Consider the following 22,763-nt stretch of genomic DNA (forward strand, 5'->3'; position numbering starts at 1 on the left):
AAAAACGATGTGAATACTGATATTTTAATACCAAATCTATGAACGCACCAAATTACTTCAGTTGTTAAAAGAATTATTATTGTTCTTAGAGATTATGAGTTTTAACACTAACGATTGTAGAAGAATGATTGAATGTTCATCATTGAATGATTGATAAAATTTAACACATATACTACTTTGTAATCATCATAGCTTAATTAAAAAAATAGGGTAAAAGAGTAACTTTCGTCCCTATAGTAGTCGTAATTTATCACTTTCACCCTTATCGTATTTTCACATCAATTTAACCTTTGAAGTTATTCAATTTCATCATTCTATATCTATCACTAATTTAAAATCCAAAATTGTAAACCTTAAGTAAGGTTTAGGATTTAAAGATTATGATTTAGATGTTATAAGGTTATAGTTTAGGGTTTATAATTTAGGATTTAAAATTAGAGTATGGTATAAATGATCTAATCGGATAGATTCGAAAGTTAAATTAATACAAAAATACAATAAAAATAAAATTAATAAACTAAATCTACTACAGGAACAAAAGTTATTATTTTACCAAAAAAAAATAATAATAATACCAACTCCGACAGTTTAATGTGAAAATTATACTAGTTCGTACTGATGTATTAATATGTCCATCAACCACGAGCCATTTTAAGGGTGTGGGCGGTGGCGGTAGTAGAAGAAGCCATCCGTTATAGATTTTAGCTGGCAAGCACAAGCGCGCTTTCAATGACGTTATGATTTCATGTTATCATCATAGCCTTCCATGACCACGACCGTGAGCCTCCACCTGCTTTTGTTGATATTTACCACCCACAAGTTATCCGGCCGCTGAGAGTGACAGTGTGAGAAGGATAAACCCACGTAAATATTACTGTGGTTCTATCTTTACTGCTTTATTGTTGTGAAGCTAGGTTGAAATGTCGAGGGAGACAAGATTATTTATAGCCTAAGTTATACCAAAAAATTGATAAGGATAACCTTTTCTAACCACTATGTAAATTATGTTATTATCTACCTTTATGTCATTAATAACAAATAATTTGTACACGAATCAAATTACCTCAATGATTGAAAGAATGATTGTTATTCATAGAGGTCTCGAGTTCGAGCACCAACAAGCATGATAAAGATGATTAAGCGCTTTTAATTAAGAATATTTAAAACAAATATTACTTTGTAATCACTTTAACTTAATAAAAAAATTAATAATAACAAATAAATTTAGGTTTCATGATCTTCCAATGGATACGATACACGTGTTCTAATTATCTATCCTTTTGTTATAGCAAAAGATGGTGGTGGAGACGCCCAAGATTGTTGAAGATTTTATTTTCGAGTTGGTTGGTGCATAATCACAGCTTACTTCCTCGCCTATTATTAATATTTTCTCCAAATAAATCATAATTATTGGCCATTGTTTTATCTTAAAACAGCGTTTATTAACTCTTTAATCATTGAATTAGATACTGATTTCTCAAAATAAAAGAGAGAGAGAGAGAGAGAGAGAAGCGAAGTATCGACGGGGCATTGCATTGGTGGTGCCCAAGTGACTCGCATTGCGGGCTCATCAGTTACAACTGCCGACAAATAAGACTACTTTTACCAACATTTCTTCCTCCCTTATCATTATGTAGCAAGGTTGGTTTGAATAACTCGAAATACTAAGAGAAAGCGGTACATGATTCTTCCAAAGCTGGAACCGAGGACAACAACAAATGAGTTGCAGTGCTAAATAGTTTCCATTAAAGAACAAATCGAAAGCAATCCAAATCTGCATCGTGCGAGTGTGCATTTCGTCCGGTTTGGACGGATCTCGATTCTCAATTATCTGACTACTTGCAATACACAAGTTATGCCAATATCAATAATTTTCATGAAGAAACCCCATTTGAATAAGGAAAGACGGCAACAGATAAAAGAATGCAAATCAAGCAATGTCACCTTTATACATAAATATTGCTATATCAGACCGGAAGCATAAATCGTTTTCCTAGATTCCCCACCCTCAAAAAGTGAGGCAAGAATATGACCAAATGACAGCTTTAAAAACGCGTAAAACAGTTATGTGCGCTGACCAAAGCTGCGTGTTTAAATAGTTGAGGAAGAGGGCATAAAAACCTGGACGAAATTCATGACATGTAACTGCAAAACCAGATAGGCTGTGAGCTTGAAAACCAACTTTACCAAAGTATTAATAAGATTTTGCAAAAATAGCAACTTCCTCTGCAGGGTTGCCTGTCATCAAGCATGTTTTGGTCCCCTGAGGCTGTTCAAAGGGGAAACAGCGAATCGTTGCCCCTGTTTCTTCCTTCACTCTTAATTCGTCTGCATCACTGCAGCAACAAAAGAAGCATATTGTTAAGACTCACAAATGCACATGTTTCAGTAAATATACTGTCAAGTGATTCTGATATGGCTATTATCTAAGAGTGGTCTACCTAGCACACCACGGTCCCCTAGCCCATTTGCCCAAAGATATTGCTTCTTTGAGTTCTTCATAAGAGCACACATCCACTATGTTACTGCAGAGAGAGTCCAAGAAGCATTAGAAATAAGACCAACGAACTCAAGCGAGTGCAGAGAAACAGATGCATTCTGTGCAACTAAAAAATCTCCAAGAAGCATTCTACATATACGCATCCAATCTATCAGATGAACATTTGATGAGACAAAATGACTTCAAAATAGTACTTGGAGAGACTGTGGCTTGAAACTCTTTAGCTTCAAAAACTCATCATATACACATACATAGTGCATTAACAAGCTTGATTCAAAAGCTCAAAAAATACTGCTATTAGTCAAGCAATCCTTGGGTTGAAACTCTTAATAAAGAACACACACCTGTCCCTGAAAGATATTGCCTTCTGAAGAAGAGATGATTGAATCTCATCCAACCTGTCTTTGACATAAGCTTCTAATATTGAAGGTTCCATAGATATTCCAAAAACTTTCCCTTGCTTTCCTGGAACATCTCTTCTAGATATGACCACACTCCCACTTGAAACATCACGGGGACCAATTTCAATCCTTAGAGGTACTCCCTACAAAATTATCATCTAAAGATTGAGGCAGAACTAAAAATATTTTAGCAAAGCAATATTCTCTACAAGATAGAAAAAGAGAGAGATACTAACGTTCTAAGCAAAAAAACATCAGACTATATCACATGATGAAATGATAAAAGCACTCAAAACAACTCAAGGAACAGACTGGTCAAGATTGCATCCATACACATTTTCTGGATGCGGGCAGTTTTTATGAATTTTCTAAGGAATTCCCTTATCTCATTTTTTAAGTTGGAAGGCGAATCTAGACTTCAGAATAACCAACAAAAGTGCAACCACATTTAAATGTAAAGATACCTTCATCTCCCAGAAATTGAACTTCCATCCTGGTGTTCTCTGATCTGTGTCATCAAGTTTAACTTTAAGTTCAGCAGTTTTCAGAGCTTCTGCAACATATTTTGCAGCATCTAGAACTCCTGCTTTCTCATCAACCTTCTTCCAAATTGGTACAATCACAACCTGATAGTGTATGACATACAACACAAAAGGACAACAATCATAAAATCAACAAACAAACAAAAAATGGTAAACTTAAGGTACCTTTAAAGCATGTTACAGAAGTAATTCTCTTGATATTTATTTAGCTTCAAGATATTATAGCGAATCAATAAATTGCATGAAGATAAATCACTTCTAATATCCACAAAGTTATCAGCAAAAAGGGTTCCCTGTAAAAATCATTTTACTTAGAAGCTCCACCTGTCAGGCTGGACCATACCTATCAAAAGGGTACTACAATGTATACCTGTATTGGTGCAATTCTCGGAGGAAGCATCAGACCAATATCATCTCCATGGGTCATGATAATACCGCCAACAAACCTTGTGCTGATAGCCCAAGATGTTTGCCACACATGTTGCCTTTCGCCATTTTCATCAGTGAACTGCACAAGCACAAGTTTTAGTCAAAAGCCTTTATTATGGAGTTAGCAATAGGCAAGCACAACATACAACCATTGTTTTGAAAACCGGACCGGACCGGCCGGTTCAACCGGGAACCGTTGCCTAGTCCGGTTCAAACTAAACCGGTTGAACCGCTACTAGTGAACCGGCCAGAACCGTTGAACCGTTCGAACCGGACCGGCTGAAAACCGGAAAAAATCGGAAAAAACTGCCAATTTTGTTTTTTTTTAAAATAAAACCAAACGACGTCGTTTGTTAAACGAGCCAAGTCGAACTCGAGTATTGCTGAGCTCGACTCAAACTTTAAAAGTAAACTCAACTCGACTCAAACTTTAAAAGTAAGCTCAACTCGACTCAAACTCACGAACTAAAAATTATCAAGTTCAACTCGAACTCGAAATATAATATTGAAACTTGAACTCGAAAAAGGCTTGAACTCAAAAAAAATTTAGAAGCTCGATTGAAGCCTAAAATTTGAGCTTGATTGAAGTGAAAGAATAGTTCACTCTATGCTCACCAAAAGTCTCCATGATTTTGAATGTCAAATTACTTCTATTATTTATAGAAGTTAGTTGGGATGCTCTTCTATGTTTCTTAGCCATATGGGATTGTTTTGTTCTCATATTTTTACTCTTTAGACTTTTGAGATGTTCTTCTATGTTTCTTAGCCATGTGAGATTGTTTAAAAAAAAAAATTAAACCAAACAATATCATTTTGTTATGATTTTTTTAACCCCAAATTTATTTTTTAATTATAGTTATATAATTATATTTATTTTTTAATATGTTTTACCTTAAATATTATGTTGTAGTTAATTTGAATCATTTTGTTTCACTTGATTTTATGGTTTTTAACTCATATATGTTATGACTTGCTTTGAATATGACTTGTGATATACAAAATTATTTTTTATTAAATATTTTTTGGTATTTTTATTTAATTTTTTAAATAATTATGACGTCGTCCGGTTCTTCCAACCGGTCGGACCGGTTCGACCGGTTGAATCAGTGAACCGATAGCATGACCGGTTCGCTAACCGGTCCGGTTCTGAAAACCATGCATACAACAAAGAGAATTGGTTATTCACATTAGCATTTGAAAAGCCTACTACACCTACCAGAAACAAATAGAAAAGAAATTTTTTCAGGTTACAAAGTTGCAAACTATTTGTGGGAGGACAAATGGGCAGCTGAACCAGTACAAAAATGTCACCCAGCCTACAGTGTAAAAGAAGTGTTTTGATTTCAAAAGAATATATACACCGACCTTTCCTGGCATTGACTTTCTGAAATTGTTAATACCAAGAGCAGAGAGAATAATACACTAGTTTAAAAGAAAAATGAAAATATGGGGAAAAAACTAAAGCCACCTCAAACATACAATAAAAGATGCCTATATAATCCAGGAAAATGTATTTCCAAAAACAAAAAGGTTCTTTAAGTAAAAAGCTCCATGAGAGTGTCTACATTCCATACGGATTCAAGCTTTAAAGAGTTAACCACAAAAAATATAGCAGGTTCGTGTTTCATTTATGCGAAAAATAATAAAAGTGAAATGTTTTCCAGCAATTTCCTTAAAATTAAACATCATTTGTAAACAAAACATTTGCTCCCTGCATGCATATCCATCTCAGGGATGGAAAAGAGATAAAAAGGACAACCCAGAGTATCAATCACCTGTGTCCCAAAGGCACGGGAGAAGTTTTGCCCAAGGTTGTGGCTGGTTCCAGCTTGCAAGGCTTTACGATCACCCATCATAGCTTCTATTGTGTAGGTCTTGTCAGCACCAGCAAACGTTTCCACTTTAGATTTTCTACCTGCAATTACAGGTATCGCAGTTTGCTCATAAGCAAACTTTGTATAGACATCAATCATTTGCAGCGCCTGCAGTTCAGAAGCATCCGATCCTTTAAATAAAAACAATACCGTCTAAAATCACCATGTCTAAGCCATAGGTAAAGTGGCATAAACCTCATTTTCTGCCTCTTCTGGTGTGGCATGTGCTGTGTGACCTTCCTGCCAAAGAAATTCTAGTGTCCTTACAAATGGTTTCGTGCGCATCTCCCATCTAGTGACATTTGCCCACTGAACGGAATACAACAAGGAAAACTCAGTCAGTGGCAACCTTGAAGAACTATATAACCGGGTTATAAATGACTAAGCTAATACCTGATTTATCATTAGAGGAAGATCGCGGTAACTGTGAATCCACTGCGTAAACATATGATTTACTATGGTTTCACTGGTAGGTCGAACCTGTCACAACCTCAGGAAGTATAACAATCAAAGGCAAAACTCAGGTCATGCCATCATGGTTACTCTTGAACCAGCATTTTGATTAAAAAGAAAATCAGAAAGTATGCCACTAAGACTTAGCAAATAATACTAATGCAAAAGAGTTAAGCTAACTAATACTAAATGTGTACCACAAGTTTCTCTTCGAGTTCCTTTCCTCCTCCAACCGTGACAAGAGCTAATTCTGGACTAAATCCCTCAACATGGCTAGCTTCTTTCTCTATAAATGAGTACGGAATAAACTGCAGTCACAAAGTAAATTTCATAAACCAAAGCAAATATACAATAGGATAGCTTACATATTATCCATCCAAACAAAAACCACACCTGTGGAAAGTACATGTTACTGTGCCCAGTCTCCTTGAATTTAACATTCAAATAATCCTGCAAGTTTTTTTTTATAAAAACAAACCAAATTTTTGAAAGATAAAAAGGAGCAATTATTAAAAGAAATCAGAAGAAACTGAAGTGATGAAGTGACCTGAATTGCCTCCCAAATAGCGTAACCGTAGGGGCGAATAACCATGGTACCACGAACGGGGCCATAATCAGCTAGCTCAGCGTTGGCAATAATATCAAGGTACCAAGCATTGAAGTCCTGCGAACGAGGCGTGATGAATCCGTCAGTGTTCCCTCGGTCTTGTACTCGGCCGCTCTTCTTATTGTCAATTCGGTCCTCAGTTCCCGTTGGACTCGACGCCGCGCTTTGGGCAGAGAACCCAGCGGCTAGAGACGGACGGAGATGGAAATGCCGCCGAAGTGGCACCTTGGAGCGGCGGGTGAAGGATGGAGAGAAGAGGGAGGTGAGCGTTGGTAGTCTTAGAGACGACACCATATCGGGGAGAGAGTTTCAAGTTGCAGCGTTCACGAGTCTTGGAGCTTTCTTCAGGGTCGAAGAGATTCTGAAGGGGTAGAAATTGGGTGTGATGGCGTACATTGAGGATTATGGTCGTTCGATCTATGTAGCCGTTGGTTCAATATTTTCTAGGTCGAATTACATATTTAGTACCTAAACTTTCATTTTTTCAAAATCATACTTAATATTTAGTTTGTATTTCATTTTAGTATCTACCATTAAAAACTTTACGTTTTTAGTACATAAACTATCAATTTTGATCCACTTTATTACCTAAAATTAAAAAAAAATGAAAAACTAACGTTAGATTTTGAACAGGGGCACTAAAACCATACAAAAACTGAAATTCTGGTATGATTTTTAAAATAATTAAAATTTTAGGTATTAAAACAGACCAAAACTAATAGCTTAGGTACTAATCACATAATTTACCTTATTTCTAATTTGGTTATTTGTAACTAAGCTGAATGGCCTTGGTTGATCTAAAAATGGCTAAATCTTATATGTAAAACGATTTAATTATGAATTTCATAGATCAATTTTATGAGATTTGACAAATCACGTCATCTAGATTAAAAATTTCATATATGGAACAATTATGATTGTTTTAGCTTATTTCGATCAAAATTTATTATGGGTCATTCAGTTATTAGTAATGTTATAAATAAATCATGGAATTTTAAAAATATACTGTTATAAATAAATTATATCATCTCAAAATATGGGCCTAAACTATAGGTTTATAAATAAGTTGGGCTTGATGTTGGCTTAATTTAATCGACCGTCCTATATATAGAGTGAGTTGAAGCTCAATGTTAGCTTAATATTAGAGTGCGTTTGGTTCACGGAATGTAAGATTACCAGTGGGAATAAAAGATTACCAGGGAATACGATTAATGTTTTATTTTGTGTTTGGTTGGTTTAGCAAGAATGTAAGATTATCGTGTTTGGTTAAACGAATAAAAGATTATTGGAATGTATATTTGACCAAATCGTCCTTATTATATATTTGGTTTTTTAACAAGTTTAATTTTACTATGATATTACTATAAAATATTTATATATTTTCTTTGAAAAAATTAAATTCATAAAATTTATATAAATTTTTTACAAAATTGAAAATATAAAAAGGTTCAATGAAAGGGTAAAATTTTATTTTAACCCCTGCACTTTATATAAAATTTTAATTATAGATTTTTTTATAAATCTAAAATAGTTTAAGGGTAAAATTGTAATTTAACCTTTGTAGATTTTTTTATTATTCAATGACATAAGAAGAATATTTTTGAAAAAAAAATTAAGGGCATTTTAGTCCAAAACGCCGGTAATCCAACAATACCTAAGGGAAGGGAGGTAATGACATTCCCGGTAATATACCCAAAAATATCCACTGTTGGTAATAAAAGATTACCGGAAATGAGAATACAGGCCAACCAAATGGGGGAATGTGAATACAGGCCAACCAAATGGGGGAATGTGAATTCCATTCCCTCGGTAATCCCACATTCCCCGAACCAAACACGCCCTTAAGGTTTTTTTTGTCCAATAGGCCTGTCAATTTTTTTTTTGCAAAATAAGACACAAACACTTTTATTTTGGGATCTACGATAATTTTTACAATGCATGAAACTTATCACCAAACTTTTTATCTCGATGTGATAAATTTTAATAAAAAATTTATATTTTATTAGAACTCGAGATGATAAGTTTGAATAAAAATATTTTTTATTAGAACTCGTTTTCTCGATATGTCAAGTTTAATAAATAGTATAAAAATATTATAGATCCAAAAATAAACTTTTAATTACTTTATTTTCTTAAATAATTTACCTGTTTGTCGTATTGTGTAAAAAAAACCTAATATTAATGAGCCACATCAAAGCTGCCCCGGCCCTAACAATTCCTTGATTGGTTAGTGGCCCAACACAGTTCAAAGTAACTAACTCCACATTGTTCGTTATTGTATTTACCCTTTCTACCAGAAACTCCTAGAACCTCTTCTCTTCTGTTAATGGAAACCTAATTATATAAATTCCCTCAGCCACTCGAACATCACTTTGTCCGATCACAATCCAAAACAGAACGTGCTTATTTTCCTCTCCAAATTTCAATTTTACCCCTTTTGCAAGTAAAGAACCTGAAACATGGCGTCTCCCCATGAGATAGAGGTAACCTTCTCCTCCGCCAGAGGCCTAAAGAACGTGAACTGGCGCCACGGTCCGATCAGGCCATACGTCGTCGTTTGGGTGGATCCGAATTACAAGTGTTCCACTAGAGCCGACGAGGTAGGCGATACCGATCCAACATGGGACGAGACTATTATCATCCCTCTGCCCGGTCCTATCGATGATGATACCATCCTTTTCGTTGACGTCGTCCATGCCGGCTCCGAGGAGGGCACCAAGCCTCTAATCGGCTTGGCTAGGCTCAAGCTCCGGGAAGTCCTCGACGATGCCGGATTCGGCGAAAGCTACAGGAGAACGCTCCAGCTGAAACGACCCTCAGGGAGGCCGCAAGGCAAACTCGACGTCAAAGTTTTGATACGAGAGTCACGCTATCACGCGCCCGATCAATATCAAGCACATCAATACCGTGTCCCACCGTCGGCAGCTCCTCATCCGTCGCCTTACGGCTACCCATACGCTATGCCACCGTCTGGCTACCCTTACTATGCGACCCCACCGGGTGGCTACCCTTATAGTGCCTACAATTATAATGCTCCACAGTCGTACGGGCAAGCTCCTTACGGAGAGGGAAGTGGCAGTGGCGGGTATTACTACGGGCAAGAGGGGAGGAAGAACAAGTTCGGAGGGATGGGAATGGGGACGGGGATGGCAGTGGGTGCGGTTGCGGGGGCTTTGGGTGGACTTGCATTGGCAGAAGGCTTGGAGGCGCTAGAGGATCATATCGCCGAAGAGGCGGCGGAGAGGGTCGAAGATGATCTTGGTTACGATGTCGATGTCGTTGGTGATGATTTCTGATTCCCTAGACGGTTCTCCACGTTTCTGCCATGTGAATCAATGTTAATAGAATTGAATGTGATGTTGTAAGTGAGAGTTTATGCAATTACGTGGCTGTGTTTGATTGGTTTTCTTGACGTTGTTGTTAGGAGTTGAGACAAGCCAATGGTCTTGTCACAACTCTCAATTGTTGAAGTTGACGACAATAAGCTTTGTTTGTTTAGACCAACTAATAACATTATACAAGTACAATTTCTAAATTACGTCAAAAAAAATAGAATAATTAAATCTCAAATTTCAACATAAAATAGGGACTTAAAGCAAAATTAGACCTTTATTTAACAAGTTTGAAGGGCAACTACAACGTACTGCACGATACACTATCCTCAATCTCAGACATTCCTCCTTCGAAAACGGAAGATGTGAAAAGAACATGTCGTGCAATTACTCTGGCTGACTACAAAGAATTGCAATAACCAATCTGAGATGGGATTCGATTTAGATCGGTAAATGTTTCTCCTTCCATGCGATTTTCATGTCCCACTTTCGAGTTTCTGAGATGGAGGCATTGCGGCGGCGGCGGTTTCTTTGGAAGTAGCTGTCACCGATCTACACGAATTACATCACAATAAGAAAGGGATCGGAAAAAGATGAAGATGAAGACGAACAAGAACTAACCTTAATGTTGATTTTCAGATTCTAACTGGCTTTCTCCTGGGGGGGGGGGTGACGCAGTCTGGTCCGGCATTTGAGAAGCTGAAGCCTTTAGCTGCTCTTCTGTGATTTTTAGGTAGTCTTCACTAGTATAAGCCTCTGTCACAGATGGAGTACCGTCTACAGTTAAGGTGGCAAATTCCAAGGCTCAACGAATTTATTTGGAAGATACAAAGGGAATAGGAAATGAATAAAAAAAGATCCTTCCACTATCGGTTAGCATTCAGTGCATGTTTCAGGGTAATAGATCGAGTAACACGATAAACGATATTCAGACAAAAAAATTCATGAATGAGCAGACACCCAAAGGCAAATTCATGGCCTTTAAAATACAAGAACGCAAAGCACTCACCAGGGTCAGTCTTGGTACTAGATTCCTCGGTGCAGGCAGCTGATAAAGGGGTTGAAGTACAGTTATTTAGATGGGGGCTTTTCGTATTCGGTGTATTTTGTGTGGAACTTGACATTTCATCGAGAGTAAGCTCCCTTGTAACTTCCTTCGAGGGAAAAAAACACGAAGAATTCGGAAGACAAGCTAGTAGCTACCTCGAAGTATGAATATATAAAGAAAAAACAAAGGGAACGCGTCTTACCTGAAGTTCTCTAATGGTGGGCTGGAATTCACTCTAAGTTTTCCCTAAATTCCGAGCAACCTGCATTTATTAGGCTATCGGGATGCCAAAAGGATTTTTAACTTCCATTAATGCATCAAAATGATTGCTATTTGCAAACTGTCATAGCAAAAACACAATGTTTAAGAGATGGGGGATAACACTACTTAACACTCCCTCATGTCTTAGCCTACACACGGACAATAGATATCATTAGCGATGGCTGTTAGCATCACTTAAGGTTTAATATGAACATAACCGATGAACTAACTAACCATCTAAGTGTGAATGTAGAACATACCTCAGCCAGACCCTTGGGACCAAACACCATCTTAAGTGATTTACGTCTTTTTTGCTGATCATATTGAACTGCCTATGATATTATACAGTCTTGGATTTGTTTATTTACATTGTCATGCAAAGTTAACAAAGGAATATGGAAAGCGGAGTTTTATAAACATATTGCAACAATAAGATCCAGGCAGAAAAAAGTATCAACTTTTTATTTGGAATTAGTCATTGTGATGTAGTCCTTATCATGTTGCGGTAACAGGTAGTTATTTGTTCATCTTGCCATTCATTAATCCTTCATTGGCATCTTATTCTAGCAGTTGAGAGTTGGAACCAATTTACCTATATCGTTCAATGCCTTAAAGAGAGTGCTTGAGGATTAAAATAACTTATTTTCTGTATGGAATACTGAATCACGCTCTTTTATTTAACAACAGAAGAAACGATGGGGAAGCTGCTGGAGCTTTTACTGGTGTTTCGGATCTCATAAGAACAGTGAGCGAATTGGCCATGCTGTGCTTGTTCCTGAACCAGTGGCACCTGGAGCTGCAGTTTCAACTGCTGAAAATGTAAGCAATCCGACTGGCGTTGTAATGCCCTTTATCGCCCCTCCCTCATCTCCTGCATCATTCCTGCAATCGGATCCTCCATCTGCCACCCAATCACCGTCTGCAGTGCTATCCCTAACTGCCCTTTCCGTTAACGCCTACTCTCCCCGTGGACCCGCGTCTATTTTTGCCATAGGTCCTTATGCACATGAAAACCAGTTAGTCACACCACCTGTATTCTCTACCTTGACAACTGAACCATCCACAGGTCCTTTTACTCCCCCTCCAGAATCTGTTCAACTGACTACACCTTCATCCCCTGAAGTAATTGCTGACTTCTTCCTTGGAGCGTGCTCGGAGAAACAGCGGGATCAATCAGAAATTTGGATTGTCCCATTATGAATTTCAGGCTTGTCAAATATACCCTGGGAGCCCTGGTGGTAATCTCATATCACCCGGGTGAGTAATCTCTAATTCTGGAACATCCTCTCCTTTTCCTGATAGACGTCCAATTATTGAGTTCCGCATGGGGGAGGCTCCCAAAATCTTAGGATTTGAACATTTTACTACTCGAAAATGGGGTTCTAGGCTAGGATCTGGATCATTGACACCAGTTGGACTGGGGCAAGGTTCACGACTGGCTTCTGGATGCGTGACTCCATATGGTCTGGGTTTGGGTTCAAGATTGGGTTCGGGAACACTGACACCTGATGGTTTGGGTCCTGCCTCTAGAAATTGTCTACTTGTGGAGAGTCAAATTTCTAAGGTAGCATTGCTTCTAATCCAAAAAATGGACCTAAAACCGATGAGATTATAGTTGATCACAGGGTCTCTTTTGAATTGAACGGCGAAGATATCGCACGGTGCCTCAAAAACAAGTCATTGGTTTCAAGCAGAACCATGCTAGATTATGAATATCCGAAGGGCTTGGCGGAGCAGGGCAGGGTACAAAAAGATGGACTAACAAAGGATCAAGAAAGTTCTTGTGAGCTATTTATTGGAGACACATCCAAAGAAACAGATGAAAAGGTTTCAGGAGAAGCTGAAGAGGACCATTGTTTTCAAAAGCATCGTTCGTTCAACTTTGACAACAGAAAAGGTGAAGCTTCTGGTAAGCCCACTGTCAGGTCCGAGTGGTGGGCGAATGAAAAGGTTTCCGGAAAGGAAGCTAGGCCCAGTAACGACTGGAGTTTCTTCCCTATGTTGCAGCCAGAGGTCAGCTGATTTTGTAAATTATGCAACTTAGTTTCACATCAATGCATAAAGTCATAAAACTGGTTTAATAGATTTGCAACAACACTAAACCACTAGCCTTTCAGTTGTTTTATCTGAAGGTTGTACTTTCTTCAATAGTCTTGGTATAATTAGATGGTGAACTAAAAGACTTTCAGAGGTAAGAAGAGTCTTTATTCCTTATGACCTAAAGATGATCCGGCGAGCCAATAGTTCATAGGGATAAACTGTGTGGGTACTGATAGAGCATTCTTTTAATATTTCTTTACCTAGTGTTATACCAAAAAACAAAGTATCCACAATCCACATGTAGTGTTGTATTATTACTATTATTCTCTTCTTTCAAATATGAAATAGTAAGAAGGATGTTTTTTTTTCATGCTAGTAATATGCAGTTCATTTGGTTATTTTTGTGTTTCACACATTGCTCTCAACTAGTAATAATTGGGATTCGGACCTCTCTCCCGTTTCTCACCACACGTACGGGATTTAGTTGTCGCTTTGCATGTGCGTACATCGAAAGTTTCGAGGTCTAAGGACTCCCTTGTAGGAGATATGCTTAGTTTGAACCAAAACAAGCACACCTTTATGGTTCAAGTCTTGAGGGATTCATAGTTGGTGTTCAGATTATTTGCATCTAGTTAAGCTAGTTATCCGGACTCTGTTTTTCTTCACATACATTCGGATATATATATATAGGTACGAGAATACTATCTTTAGGCATGTATGTACCCGGCGATAACGTTCGAGTCCGGATGACATGGTAATTAGGCACAAGAACTCTGCATAGCATTGAAGCCAGAGGGAACATGTTTGGTGCAGAAGTGGTTGATAAGTGCATACGATTTTAATAGACATTTCTTTTGTAGGGCATGGATCATTAAAGCAATGAAGTACATAGTAGGTCATAGAATGATGGCAATTAATGGTTGGTTAAGGATAAGCAGAACAATGTCTGGTTAGGTAGCAGCCAAAGCTTTAATCTCTCTGTCCACAAAAATCAAAGACAGAGAAGATGTAACAAGCTGTTCCCAACATAAATGGACTCTTCTTCTTCGCCATCACATAATTATAAAGATCAATGGGGGGGATTTTGAGGGCTCACTTATGCTCTAGTGCCTTTTCTCCTATCCTTGTGTTTTTACTGAGCATAAGCTTCAAATTTGCTGTTTTTCTTTTCTTTTTATGTCACTTGTCAGTTTAAGGTAAATCATTGAGTTCAAGTCGTGCAGATGGAGAAAACAATTCAAGCACAGTTTTGTCTTTGTTTTAAGACTTTACCCCATCAATGGAAATTGAGTAATTTAAAAAATAAAATAAATATTTCAAAAAGAAAAGGGGTTAGAAGTGATTCCATTTTCTTTTCCTTTTAAACCTTCTTCGATTCTGCCAAATTAATCAGTGTTTTAACAATTTCAAGTGAAGTGATTCTTTGTAGGATGTAAATAGGGATTGTTATGGTTCGGGCTGTGTTTTTGGCTCGCTCGAATCTGATCTAAGTATAATATCCATTCACCTATCATCTGATTTGATTCGGATTTAGGACAGTTTTTTTCGATTTAAAATTTCATCCAATCCGATCCGATCCGATCTGACTCGACTCGACTCACACATACATATCATTCTCATTTTTATCAGATAAAATAAAGGCTTAATTGAAAAAAAATGATAGAGATATGTATTATAATAATTATTCTTAAATATATAAAAGTCAATTATATTATTATTTTCGGGTTGGAGCATATCAAATATTTTAACTTAAATTTGCTTGATTTGATATTCTCATTAAGTGATTCAAATCCAAAGTTTTAAAAGAATCTAATTTTATGAAAATAAATCTAGTTAGAATTTGTTCAGTTAATATTTTAAATAAAATATTTAAAATATAACCAGGTCGGATCGGTGATTTTTCACTTTAAACCCGATCCAGTCCTGCCTCGAATCAGCCTATATAAATTCGTCCTGCCCTACTCTGAACCCCAATTTTTTTTTAAATAACCCACCCCTATAGAGTTGGGTGAAGTCAGAATCTGTTGGGTTCGCGTATTTTGACCATCCCTAGTATTTTTAACTATAAATTTAAATTCAACTTGATTTGATCTTATCAAATGCTCGTGCAGCTCAGTTGGTAGAGCACAAAGCTATTAATCTTGTGGTCGTGGGATCGAGTCTTACGGAGGGTATTTTATAATTCGGAGGTCTCCACGGAAGCTGCTCTCAACCTGGCGCTGGGGGCAACCTTCTATCATACCTCCCCCTTACCTTATTATATATGGGGAAAAAGGGTCAGCTATTTTTTTGATTTGATCTTATCATTAAAAAAGTAATTTAAATCCATTTTTTTTAAAAAAGACTAATTTTATAAAATCAAATCGAGTTAGAATTTATTCGATTCAGATTAAATGTATATCCATAAATATGAAAAAAAAAAGTTAAGAAATCAAACGGGCTGATATGGCTGCCGGTTTACAACAAATGGGCTTTGAGAGTGAAACATTCTTATACTGCAACCACTAGTTTTTTCAAAACAAGAGCAACCGTGTCTTTGTTTCCATAGATTAGATTAAGCAATTAGCAATTCCATGGATGTAAGTTCAAATGCACCAACAAAATTAGTTAAAGTTTTATAATTCAGATTAATTGATTATTGAATTAGATATAAATGATTAAAATAATAATAATTTGTGCAATATACTCTTAATTTTATTATTATTTAAATTATTTTTTCTGAGAGAAAAAATCACCAAAAGCCAAAAAGGAAGAATATCCAATGTAAAAAAATGAACGCACGTGGAAATTTTCAGATGCTTCTATTTATTTACTTTAAAAAAAACATTTTATGATTAATAATATTCGTTTATATTTAATATTCTGAAATCAACATCAATCCTCTCTCTCTCTCTCTCCATTTCGATCATTATTACCTCTCTTCGCGATCTGCTAACAGTAGTTACAATTTCACAGAAAGTTGAAGAAAATTATAGTAATATTTGAGATATGACGTTTTTCATTTAGATTTATTTTTATTTTAACCTCGAAATAGTTTTGTATTTTTGCTTCTTAGCTGGCGATATATTGGATGTTGTAGAGTGCATTAATACGGCGATGTGTATCAGTCTGTTTGGAGCTCAGATTCATAGACCCGACTCCAAGCATGGAATATGAAGTAAGTTTTCTTTTCCTTTTCCTTTTCCTTTTTGTTTTCTTTGATGTTTGATCCATTTTGTTAGCTATTCATTTTCGGTTAATTTTGGCGTTCGTTGGAGTTTGTATGTAGATCTGTATGTTTTGTGACTCACGCTTTTTGAGTAGTTACGAGATTGTTTATTTTTGTTTGGTTTCGCGGAAAATGGGGGAGGGAATTCAAGTATTATTTCACTGTCTAAACTATTGAAAGTTTGAGATTCGCTCAACCATGGGTTGTTTTATGAATACTGAGATATGTTTGTTGCATATAAGGGATTAAATTTCAGGATGTTTAGCTGTAGAAACAGATGTGAATTTCAGGTTGTTTAGAGGTTTCGATGAATTTAAGTGAATCAGCTAGAACCTGGTAGTTTGGGTTCATTCTGAGAAACCCTAAAACCAAAGGCACTAGAGACTCGAGATTTATGAAGGCCGGTTCCAGATTTTCAGCTCTATAATAATGTCTGCTCGGAATTTTTTACTGGCGTGTTTGTCTTGGAGTCAATTCCACTGATTAAGAAATTTAAGATACCATGCGATGGACTTTATTGGTTTAGAAGCTAGACAAACATGTCCTAACATAAACAAATCACATTTAATCTTAGAAAAATAAATGTTATGTTTTAAAGTAGTTGATTTCTGTTATGGACTATTAATGCACTTCGGCCGGTTATTGAGCATGTTACTCAAATGTGTTTGATAGAAACTAAATCTGTGGTCCCTCATCTGCTCTTGTTTTTTCTTTTCTTCAGATTCTGGCATTTGGTGTTATTTGTGAAGCTTGCTGGATTCCAGCTCATAGTCCTGACTTTTGTTGAAGATGCTCTTTTGTGAATCCATTCTGGATTAAATATATGAATCTTATATGGGTCTAGAGTTTTAGTATGATATTTGGAAGTAGATTTACTTTAGAAAACCTTGCCATATTGTACTGTTGATATTCGAAATTGGAAACATGCCTTCATGGTGGAGGAAGTCATCATCGAGAGAATCGAAGAAGAAGACAAGCAAAGAGAGTGTCATTGATACCTTTCACCTAAATATTAAGACTCCATCTGAAGGTAACCAAATAGTAGATCGGTAGTATTGCAAAGAAATTGCAGTGACATAACTTTGGAAAAGGGATCTCACTTCCGAGCAGAATCAAGGTCTCCTTTATCTTCTAAACGAGTTTCTAGGTGTCAAAGCTTGGCTGAAAGGCCTCATTCTCAGCCACTTCCACTTCCTGATCTGCATCCCACAATTGTGGGTCGTACAGGTTCTGGAATTGGAATTTCAACAAAAGCAAGGCAAGAAAAAGGCTCCAAGTCATCATTATTTCTGACTATCCCTAGACCTGGATGCATTCGCTGTCGGCCAAATCCTAATGATTTAGATGGAGATTACGCTAATGCTTCAGTTTCAAGTGAGGGCTCTGCTGAAGGTGATGATCCCACTGACTTGCAGCATCATAGCCCCCTGACAACTGATTACAACAATGTGACTAGAACTGCAACCAGCAGCCGTTCTAGGTTAGTCTGTCTGTTTCTTGTTAACCAAGAGGCTTGCATTGAGGATTTATTATTGTAAAAACATGGTAGTATACTTTTACTTGTTATCTTCTGTCATTTGTTTACTAAAAACTTATCCCTTTCAAATTTTTTATTTTTTGTCTGAAGTTTGATGCTCAAGGACCAGTCCCCTGCAGGCATCCAATGTAACTCGAAAGAAGTAAACACAAAGGATATATCATTTGGTAATAGTAGCTCCCCGAAATCACCTAAAAGTAGACCTTTAGGAAATCATGTTCCAAATCTACAGATTCCACATCACGGTGCTTTCAGCAGTGCTCCTGACAGCTCAGTGTCAAGTCCTTCTAGGAGCCCAATGAGAGCTTTTGGCACAGAGCAAGCGAACCCTCTTGTTTGGGCAGGGAAAACTAACACTGATGTCACTTTACTTGGATCTGGCCATTGCTCCAGTCCTGGTTCAGGTCACAATTCTGGCCATAATTCAATGGGTGGAGATCTGTCAGGACAGCTATTCTGGCAACAAAGTAGGAGCAGCCCTGAGTATTCTCCAATACCAAGTCCCAGGTTGACCAGTGCTGGTCCCAGTTCCAGAGTACATAGTGGTGCGGTTACTCCTATTCATCCTAGATTGGCAGGAACGGCTACTGAGTCACATGCTAGCTGGCATGATGATGGGAAACAACAAAGCCATAGATTGCCCCTTCCTCCCATAACTATTTCTAATTCATCTCATTTCTCTCATTCAAATTCAGTAGCAACATCTCCCTCCATGCCACGTAGTCCGGCAAGGGTGGAGAATCTCATAAAGCCCGGATCACGGTGGAAAAAGGGAAAGCTTCTGGGTAGAGGCACATTTGGCCATGTTTATGTCGGTTTTAGCAGGTATGATACTCCAAAGAAATGACTTCATTTCTTACATCTTTTAGACTTAGAAATTAACATGTATCCATTGTTCATGCCTTATGCTAGTCTATATTGAGCTGTAAATATTCAGTGTTAATTTTACTCTATCAATTGCAGGTTCCTTTTGCATATTCGATTTTAAACAAGTTTGCATCCACCAATTTTGTTTTGTATTCCCTTTTGAAATATTCATCAGTAATTCAGTTTGTTTTCTATCTCTTTCAGTGAAAGTGGTGAAATGTGTGCAATGAAGGAGGTTACATTATTTTTAGATGATGCCAAGTCAAAAGAAAGCACTAAGCAGTTAATGCAGGTAAACTGCTTTTCCTTCCATATTAGTTTTTGTTTTCCGGTTGATGCCAAAAGAAATAATATGTTTCTTGACTCCTCATTATGCTTTAATTTGGTTATAGGTATGGTAGAAATTCATATTCTTATTGCTCTAACAGGAAATTGCTTTATTGAGCTGTTTACGGCATCCAAACATTGTGCAATACTATGGGTCCGAAAAGGTGTGTCCTATGTATGACATTCTGTTCATTGGTCTTGACATCTTGTATTGCTACGGTTATTTAAAACATTTACAGACCTAAAGGGTTCTGGTTTCTATCTAAAAGAGTTTCTATTTATATGTTGAGAAATAGTGAACCATATCTAGTAGTCAAGTATGGTTATTTTAAAATTGTTGTTGAACATAGTTAAAAGTTTCATTGACGAAAGGATTCTATCCGGAAGCATTGCTCTTTAATATTGAGAAATGGTGAATCATATAATGCTAAGAAACTTTTGGGAACTATATTTATGGTTACTTAAACTACCCAACTAAAGTTTACTATAACATATAAGCATTTTTTCAGGAAAAATGGCTAAGGCAAGGATTATTATGATTCACTTACAGACCTTCGGGAAATTTTTTTACAGGTAGATGACAGGCTTTACATATACCTTGAGTATGTATCTGGTGGGTCAATTTATAAACTTCTCCAGGAGTATGGGCAACTTGGTGAGCCAGCAATTCGAAGTTATACTCAACAGATCTTGTCTGGCCTTGCATACCTACATTCAAAGTCTACTGTCCACAGGTAAGTCAGTTAGGTATCTAACATTTTTTAATTATAGCTTCGCGGGAAGCTGTCTGTTGATTTTTCCTCAGAAAAATATCATTCACCATCCTGTTCTCTATTTCTTGGGCAGAGATATTAAAGGAGCAAACATACTGGTAGATCCTAATGGTCGTGGCGTTAAGTTGGCAGATTTTGGGATGGCAAAGCATGTAAGTGCAGGCTTAATCATTTTTTTATTTTAAATGAACTTAATCTGATTAAACTTGAGGTAGCCCAACTCCATGGTTGTGGAAATTATATTGTGACTCATTTATGCTGCGTTATTATTCAATGATTAGGCTTTCTTCTTCAAGGTGATTTCCTACTTTCAAAACACATGCTTTGCAGATTGCAGGGCAGTCATGTCCACTTTCGTTTAAAGGAAGCCCTTATTGGATGGCACCTGAGGTCAGACTTAATTTTGTCTTTGGTTTTAATGGTTACTTCAAGTTCTCGTCCATCACGTGGGGGGGGGGGGGAAACCATCGTTTATCTGGTTTTTAGCTTTCATCTGTGAAACCTTCCCCAGGTTATAAGGAACTCAAGTGGGTGCAACCTTGCTGTGGATATATGGAGTCTTGGATGCACTGTTTTGGAAATGGCTACAACAAAACCTCCTTGGAGTCAATATGAAGGGGTTAGTTGTAAAAATAGCAAGGATAGAATACTTGAAATTTTAGCGCTGTTTAGTTGCCTTTCATAATATTTCTTTTCTGCGTATAAAAATAAATTTTCAAGCATATTATCTAATTAAAGTTTTTATTTTGATTTGTATGATTTTTGCTTGTCAGGTTGCTGCTATGTTCAAGATTGGAAATAGCAAGGAGCTTCCAACCATTCCAGATTACCTCTCAGATGAAGGAAAAGATTTTGTGCGGCAGTGTTTGCAACGTAACCCACTACATCGTCCTACAGCGGCTCAGCTTTTAGATCACCCATTTGTAAAATATGCTGCTCCTTTGGAAAGGTCTACTCCAGATCCCGAGCCTTCAGATCCTGCCCCTGGTGTTACAAACGTGGTGAAAGCTCTGGTAGTTTTCTCATACTGCTTTACCTAATTTGTAATTAGGTTGCAACTGTGCTCTATATCATTTTGCTTATTACCTTAGAAAGGTTCATTTTGGCTACAGCCAATGAATCGGTTTCTATATAAATATTAGCTGGGTCAATCATCCCTGTGCTAATGTCTATGTTTAAATGCTGCTGCTGTGGAGGCTTCATTATTTAACTCGAGTAATTTATTCTGAAATCGTTGCCATGTGATAAGCTACCGGGTTGTAATACGGACCATTAATATGAAACCATGCAGGGGGGATGCTGAAAATTGTCATATGCTCTGAACAAACATCATCCTGCCTTTAGATATGCCTGATTGCGGTTCTGTGATGCCCTCTATGTCTTAGTCATGTTGTAACTTAATGCTTGACTTTTGGCACTTGGCAGATACCAGTTTACCTATTGCTTACTTTCTCATTTGAATTTATATTTCAGCTTTGTCTAGATGAAGACTTTTTCATTGTTATGCCTGTTTGTGTTTGTGGCCTGACTTTCTTACACGTTTAATTTGTGAACTTTCACAAGTTACCTATTGTTATTGTTTTTGCTGGCTCATTGACTTCACAGGGCTTTGGCCAAGCAAGGAATTATTCCCCCTTGGAGTCAGAGCAACATGCTGTTCATTCGTCTAGAGTTTCACCCATAGGAAGCCCTCTTTTGCATTCAAGATCGCCACATTGGAGTGGAAGAATGTCTCCTCCTCCCATATCTAGCCCGCAGATCACTTCGGGCTCATCTACACCTTTGACGGGTGGCACTGGTGCTATTCCTTTCGGTTATCTGAAACAATCAACTAACTTGCAAGAGGGTCTTGGAAGCATGCCAAAGCCCCCAAAAGGTCTTTATGTCAGTGGCTCCTCTTATAACAACACCAATCCCGACATTTTTCGTGGATTGCAACTAGGGTCTAATATATTTTCTGAGATACTGCCATCAGAAAATGATGCTATAGGAATTGGAAGATCGGTTCATGGGGAACCTTATGATGGACATTCTGTATTGGCTGGTCGTGTTTCTTGACAGCTTCTGAAGGATCATATGCTATGATGAAGCCATCACTAAATCCTAGTCCCAGCTCCCCTTCACCCAACCAAGCCAGTGTTATTATGTAATTGTCATTCTGCTTATAAAAATGAATTTATATTTTATAAAAAAAAATAAATATATTCTAGGTTTACTGATCAGAATGTCCTTTATCCCAGTTTCTTTTTCTATAAGCAGAATGGCAATTACAACGAATGAAATCTAGAATATATTTATTTTTTATAAAAATATAAATTCATTTTATTCAATTCAAATTTGTTAAATATTTTAATAAAATATCTAAATTCATAAAAATTATATTTAATGTCTAAAAGAAGTCTACCAAGTTTAATTCTATTGACATTCTCGTTGGTCAATTACCGAGGAAAATGTGAGATTGAACATACTTAAATATTAATATCTTTTAATTTATAGATGAGATGGATCTAAATATCATAGATATTGCATCAATAACTATATGTAAAAAAAAAAGTGCATGCTTA

At 36.9% G+C, this 22,763-nt stretch overlaps 2 protein-coding genes and 3 pseudogenes across 2 annotated transcripts; 3 read left to right on the forward strand and 2 right to left on the reverse strand.

The window, feature by feature from the left end:
• Nucleotides 1–2,029: 2,029 nt before the first annotated feature.
• LOC120206449 (proline--tRNA ligase, chloroplastic/mitochondrial-like) lies at nt 2,030–7,125 on the reverse strand. The gene is made up of 11 exons (XM_039206096.1): nt 6,747–7,125; nt 6,593–6,649; nt 6,397–6,507; nt 6,140–6,226; nt 5,942–6,055; nt 5,648–5,854; nt 3,814–3,951; nt 3,366–3,527; nt 2,845–3,044; nt 2,442–2,525; nt 2,030–2,336 (listed from the first exon to the last, which is right to left on the reverse strand). The coding sequence occupies exons 1-11, from the start codon at nt 7,098–7,100 to the stop codon at nt 2,195–2,197; spliced, it is 1,656 nt and encodes a 551-aa protein (XP_039062027.1). The 5' UTR covers nt 7,101–7,125; the 3' UTR covers nt 2,030–2,194.
• A 2,039-nt stretch (nt 7,126–9,164) lies between these two features.
• Nucleotides 9,165–10,172, forward strand: LOC120206406 (protein SRC2 homolog). The gene has a single exon (XM_039206069.1). It carries the CDS (start codon nt 9,266–9,268, stop codon nt 10,100–10,102), a length of 837 nt encoding a protein of 278 aa, XP_039062000.1. The 5' UTR covers nt 9,165–9,265; the 3' UTR covers nt 10,103–10,172.
• A 442-nt stretch (nt 10,173–10,614) lies between these two features.
• Nucleotides 10,615–11,737, reverse strand: LOC120206453 (annotated as a pseudogene).
• Nucleotides 11,738–11,842: 105 nt separating this feature from the next.
• LOC120206422 lies at nt 11,843–13,856 on the forward strand (annotated as a pseudogene).
• Nucleotides 13,857–16,370: 2,514 nt separating this feature from the next.
• On the forward strand, nt 16,371–22,364 carry LOC120206450 (annotated as a pseudogene).
• The last annotated feature ends 399 nt before the right edge of the window (nt 22,365–22,763 follow it).

This window comes from Hibiscus syriacus, unplaced genomic scaffold (genome assembly GCF_006381635.1).
Source record: "Hibiscus syriacus cultivar Baekdansim isolate YM2019G1 unplaced genomic scaffold, ASM638163v2 tig00013773_pilon, whole genome shotgun sequence".
Lineage (NCBI taxonomy): Eukaryota > Viridiplantae > Streptophyta > Magnoliopsida > Malvales > Malvaceae > Hibiscus > Hibiscus syriacus.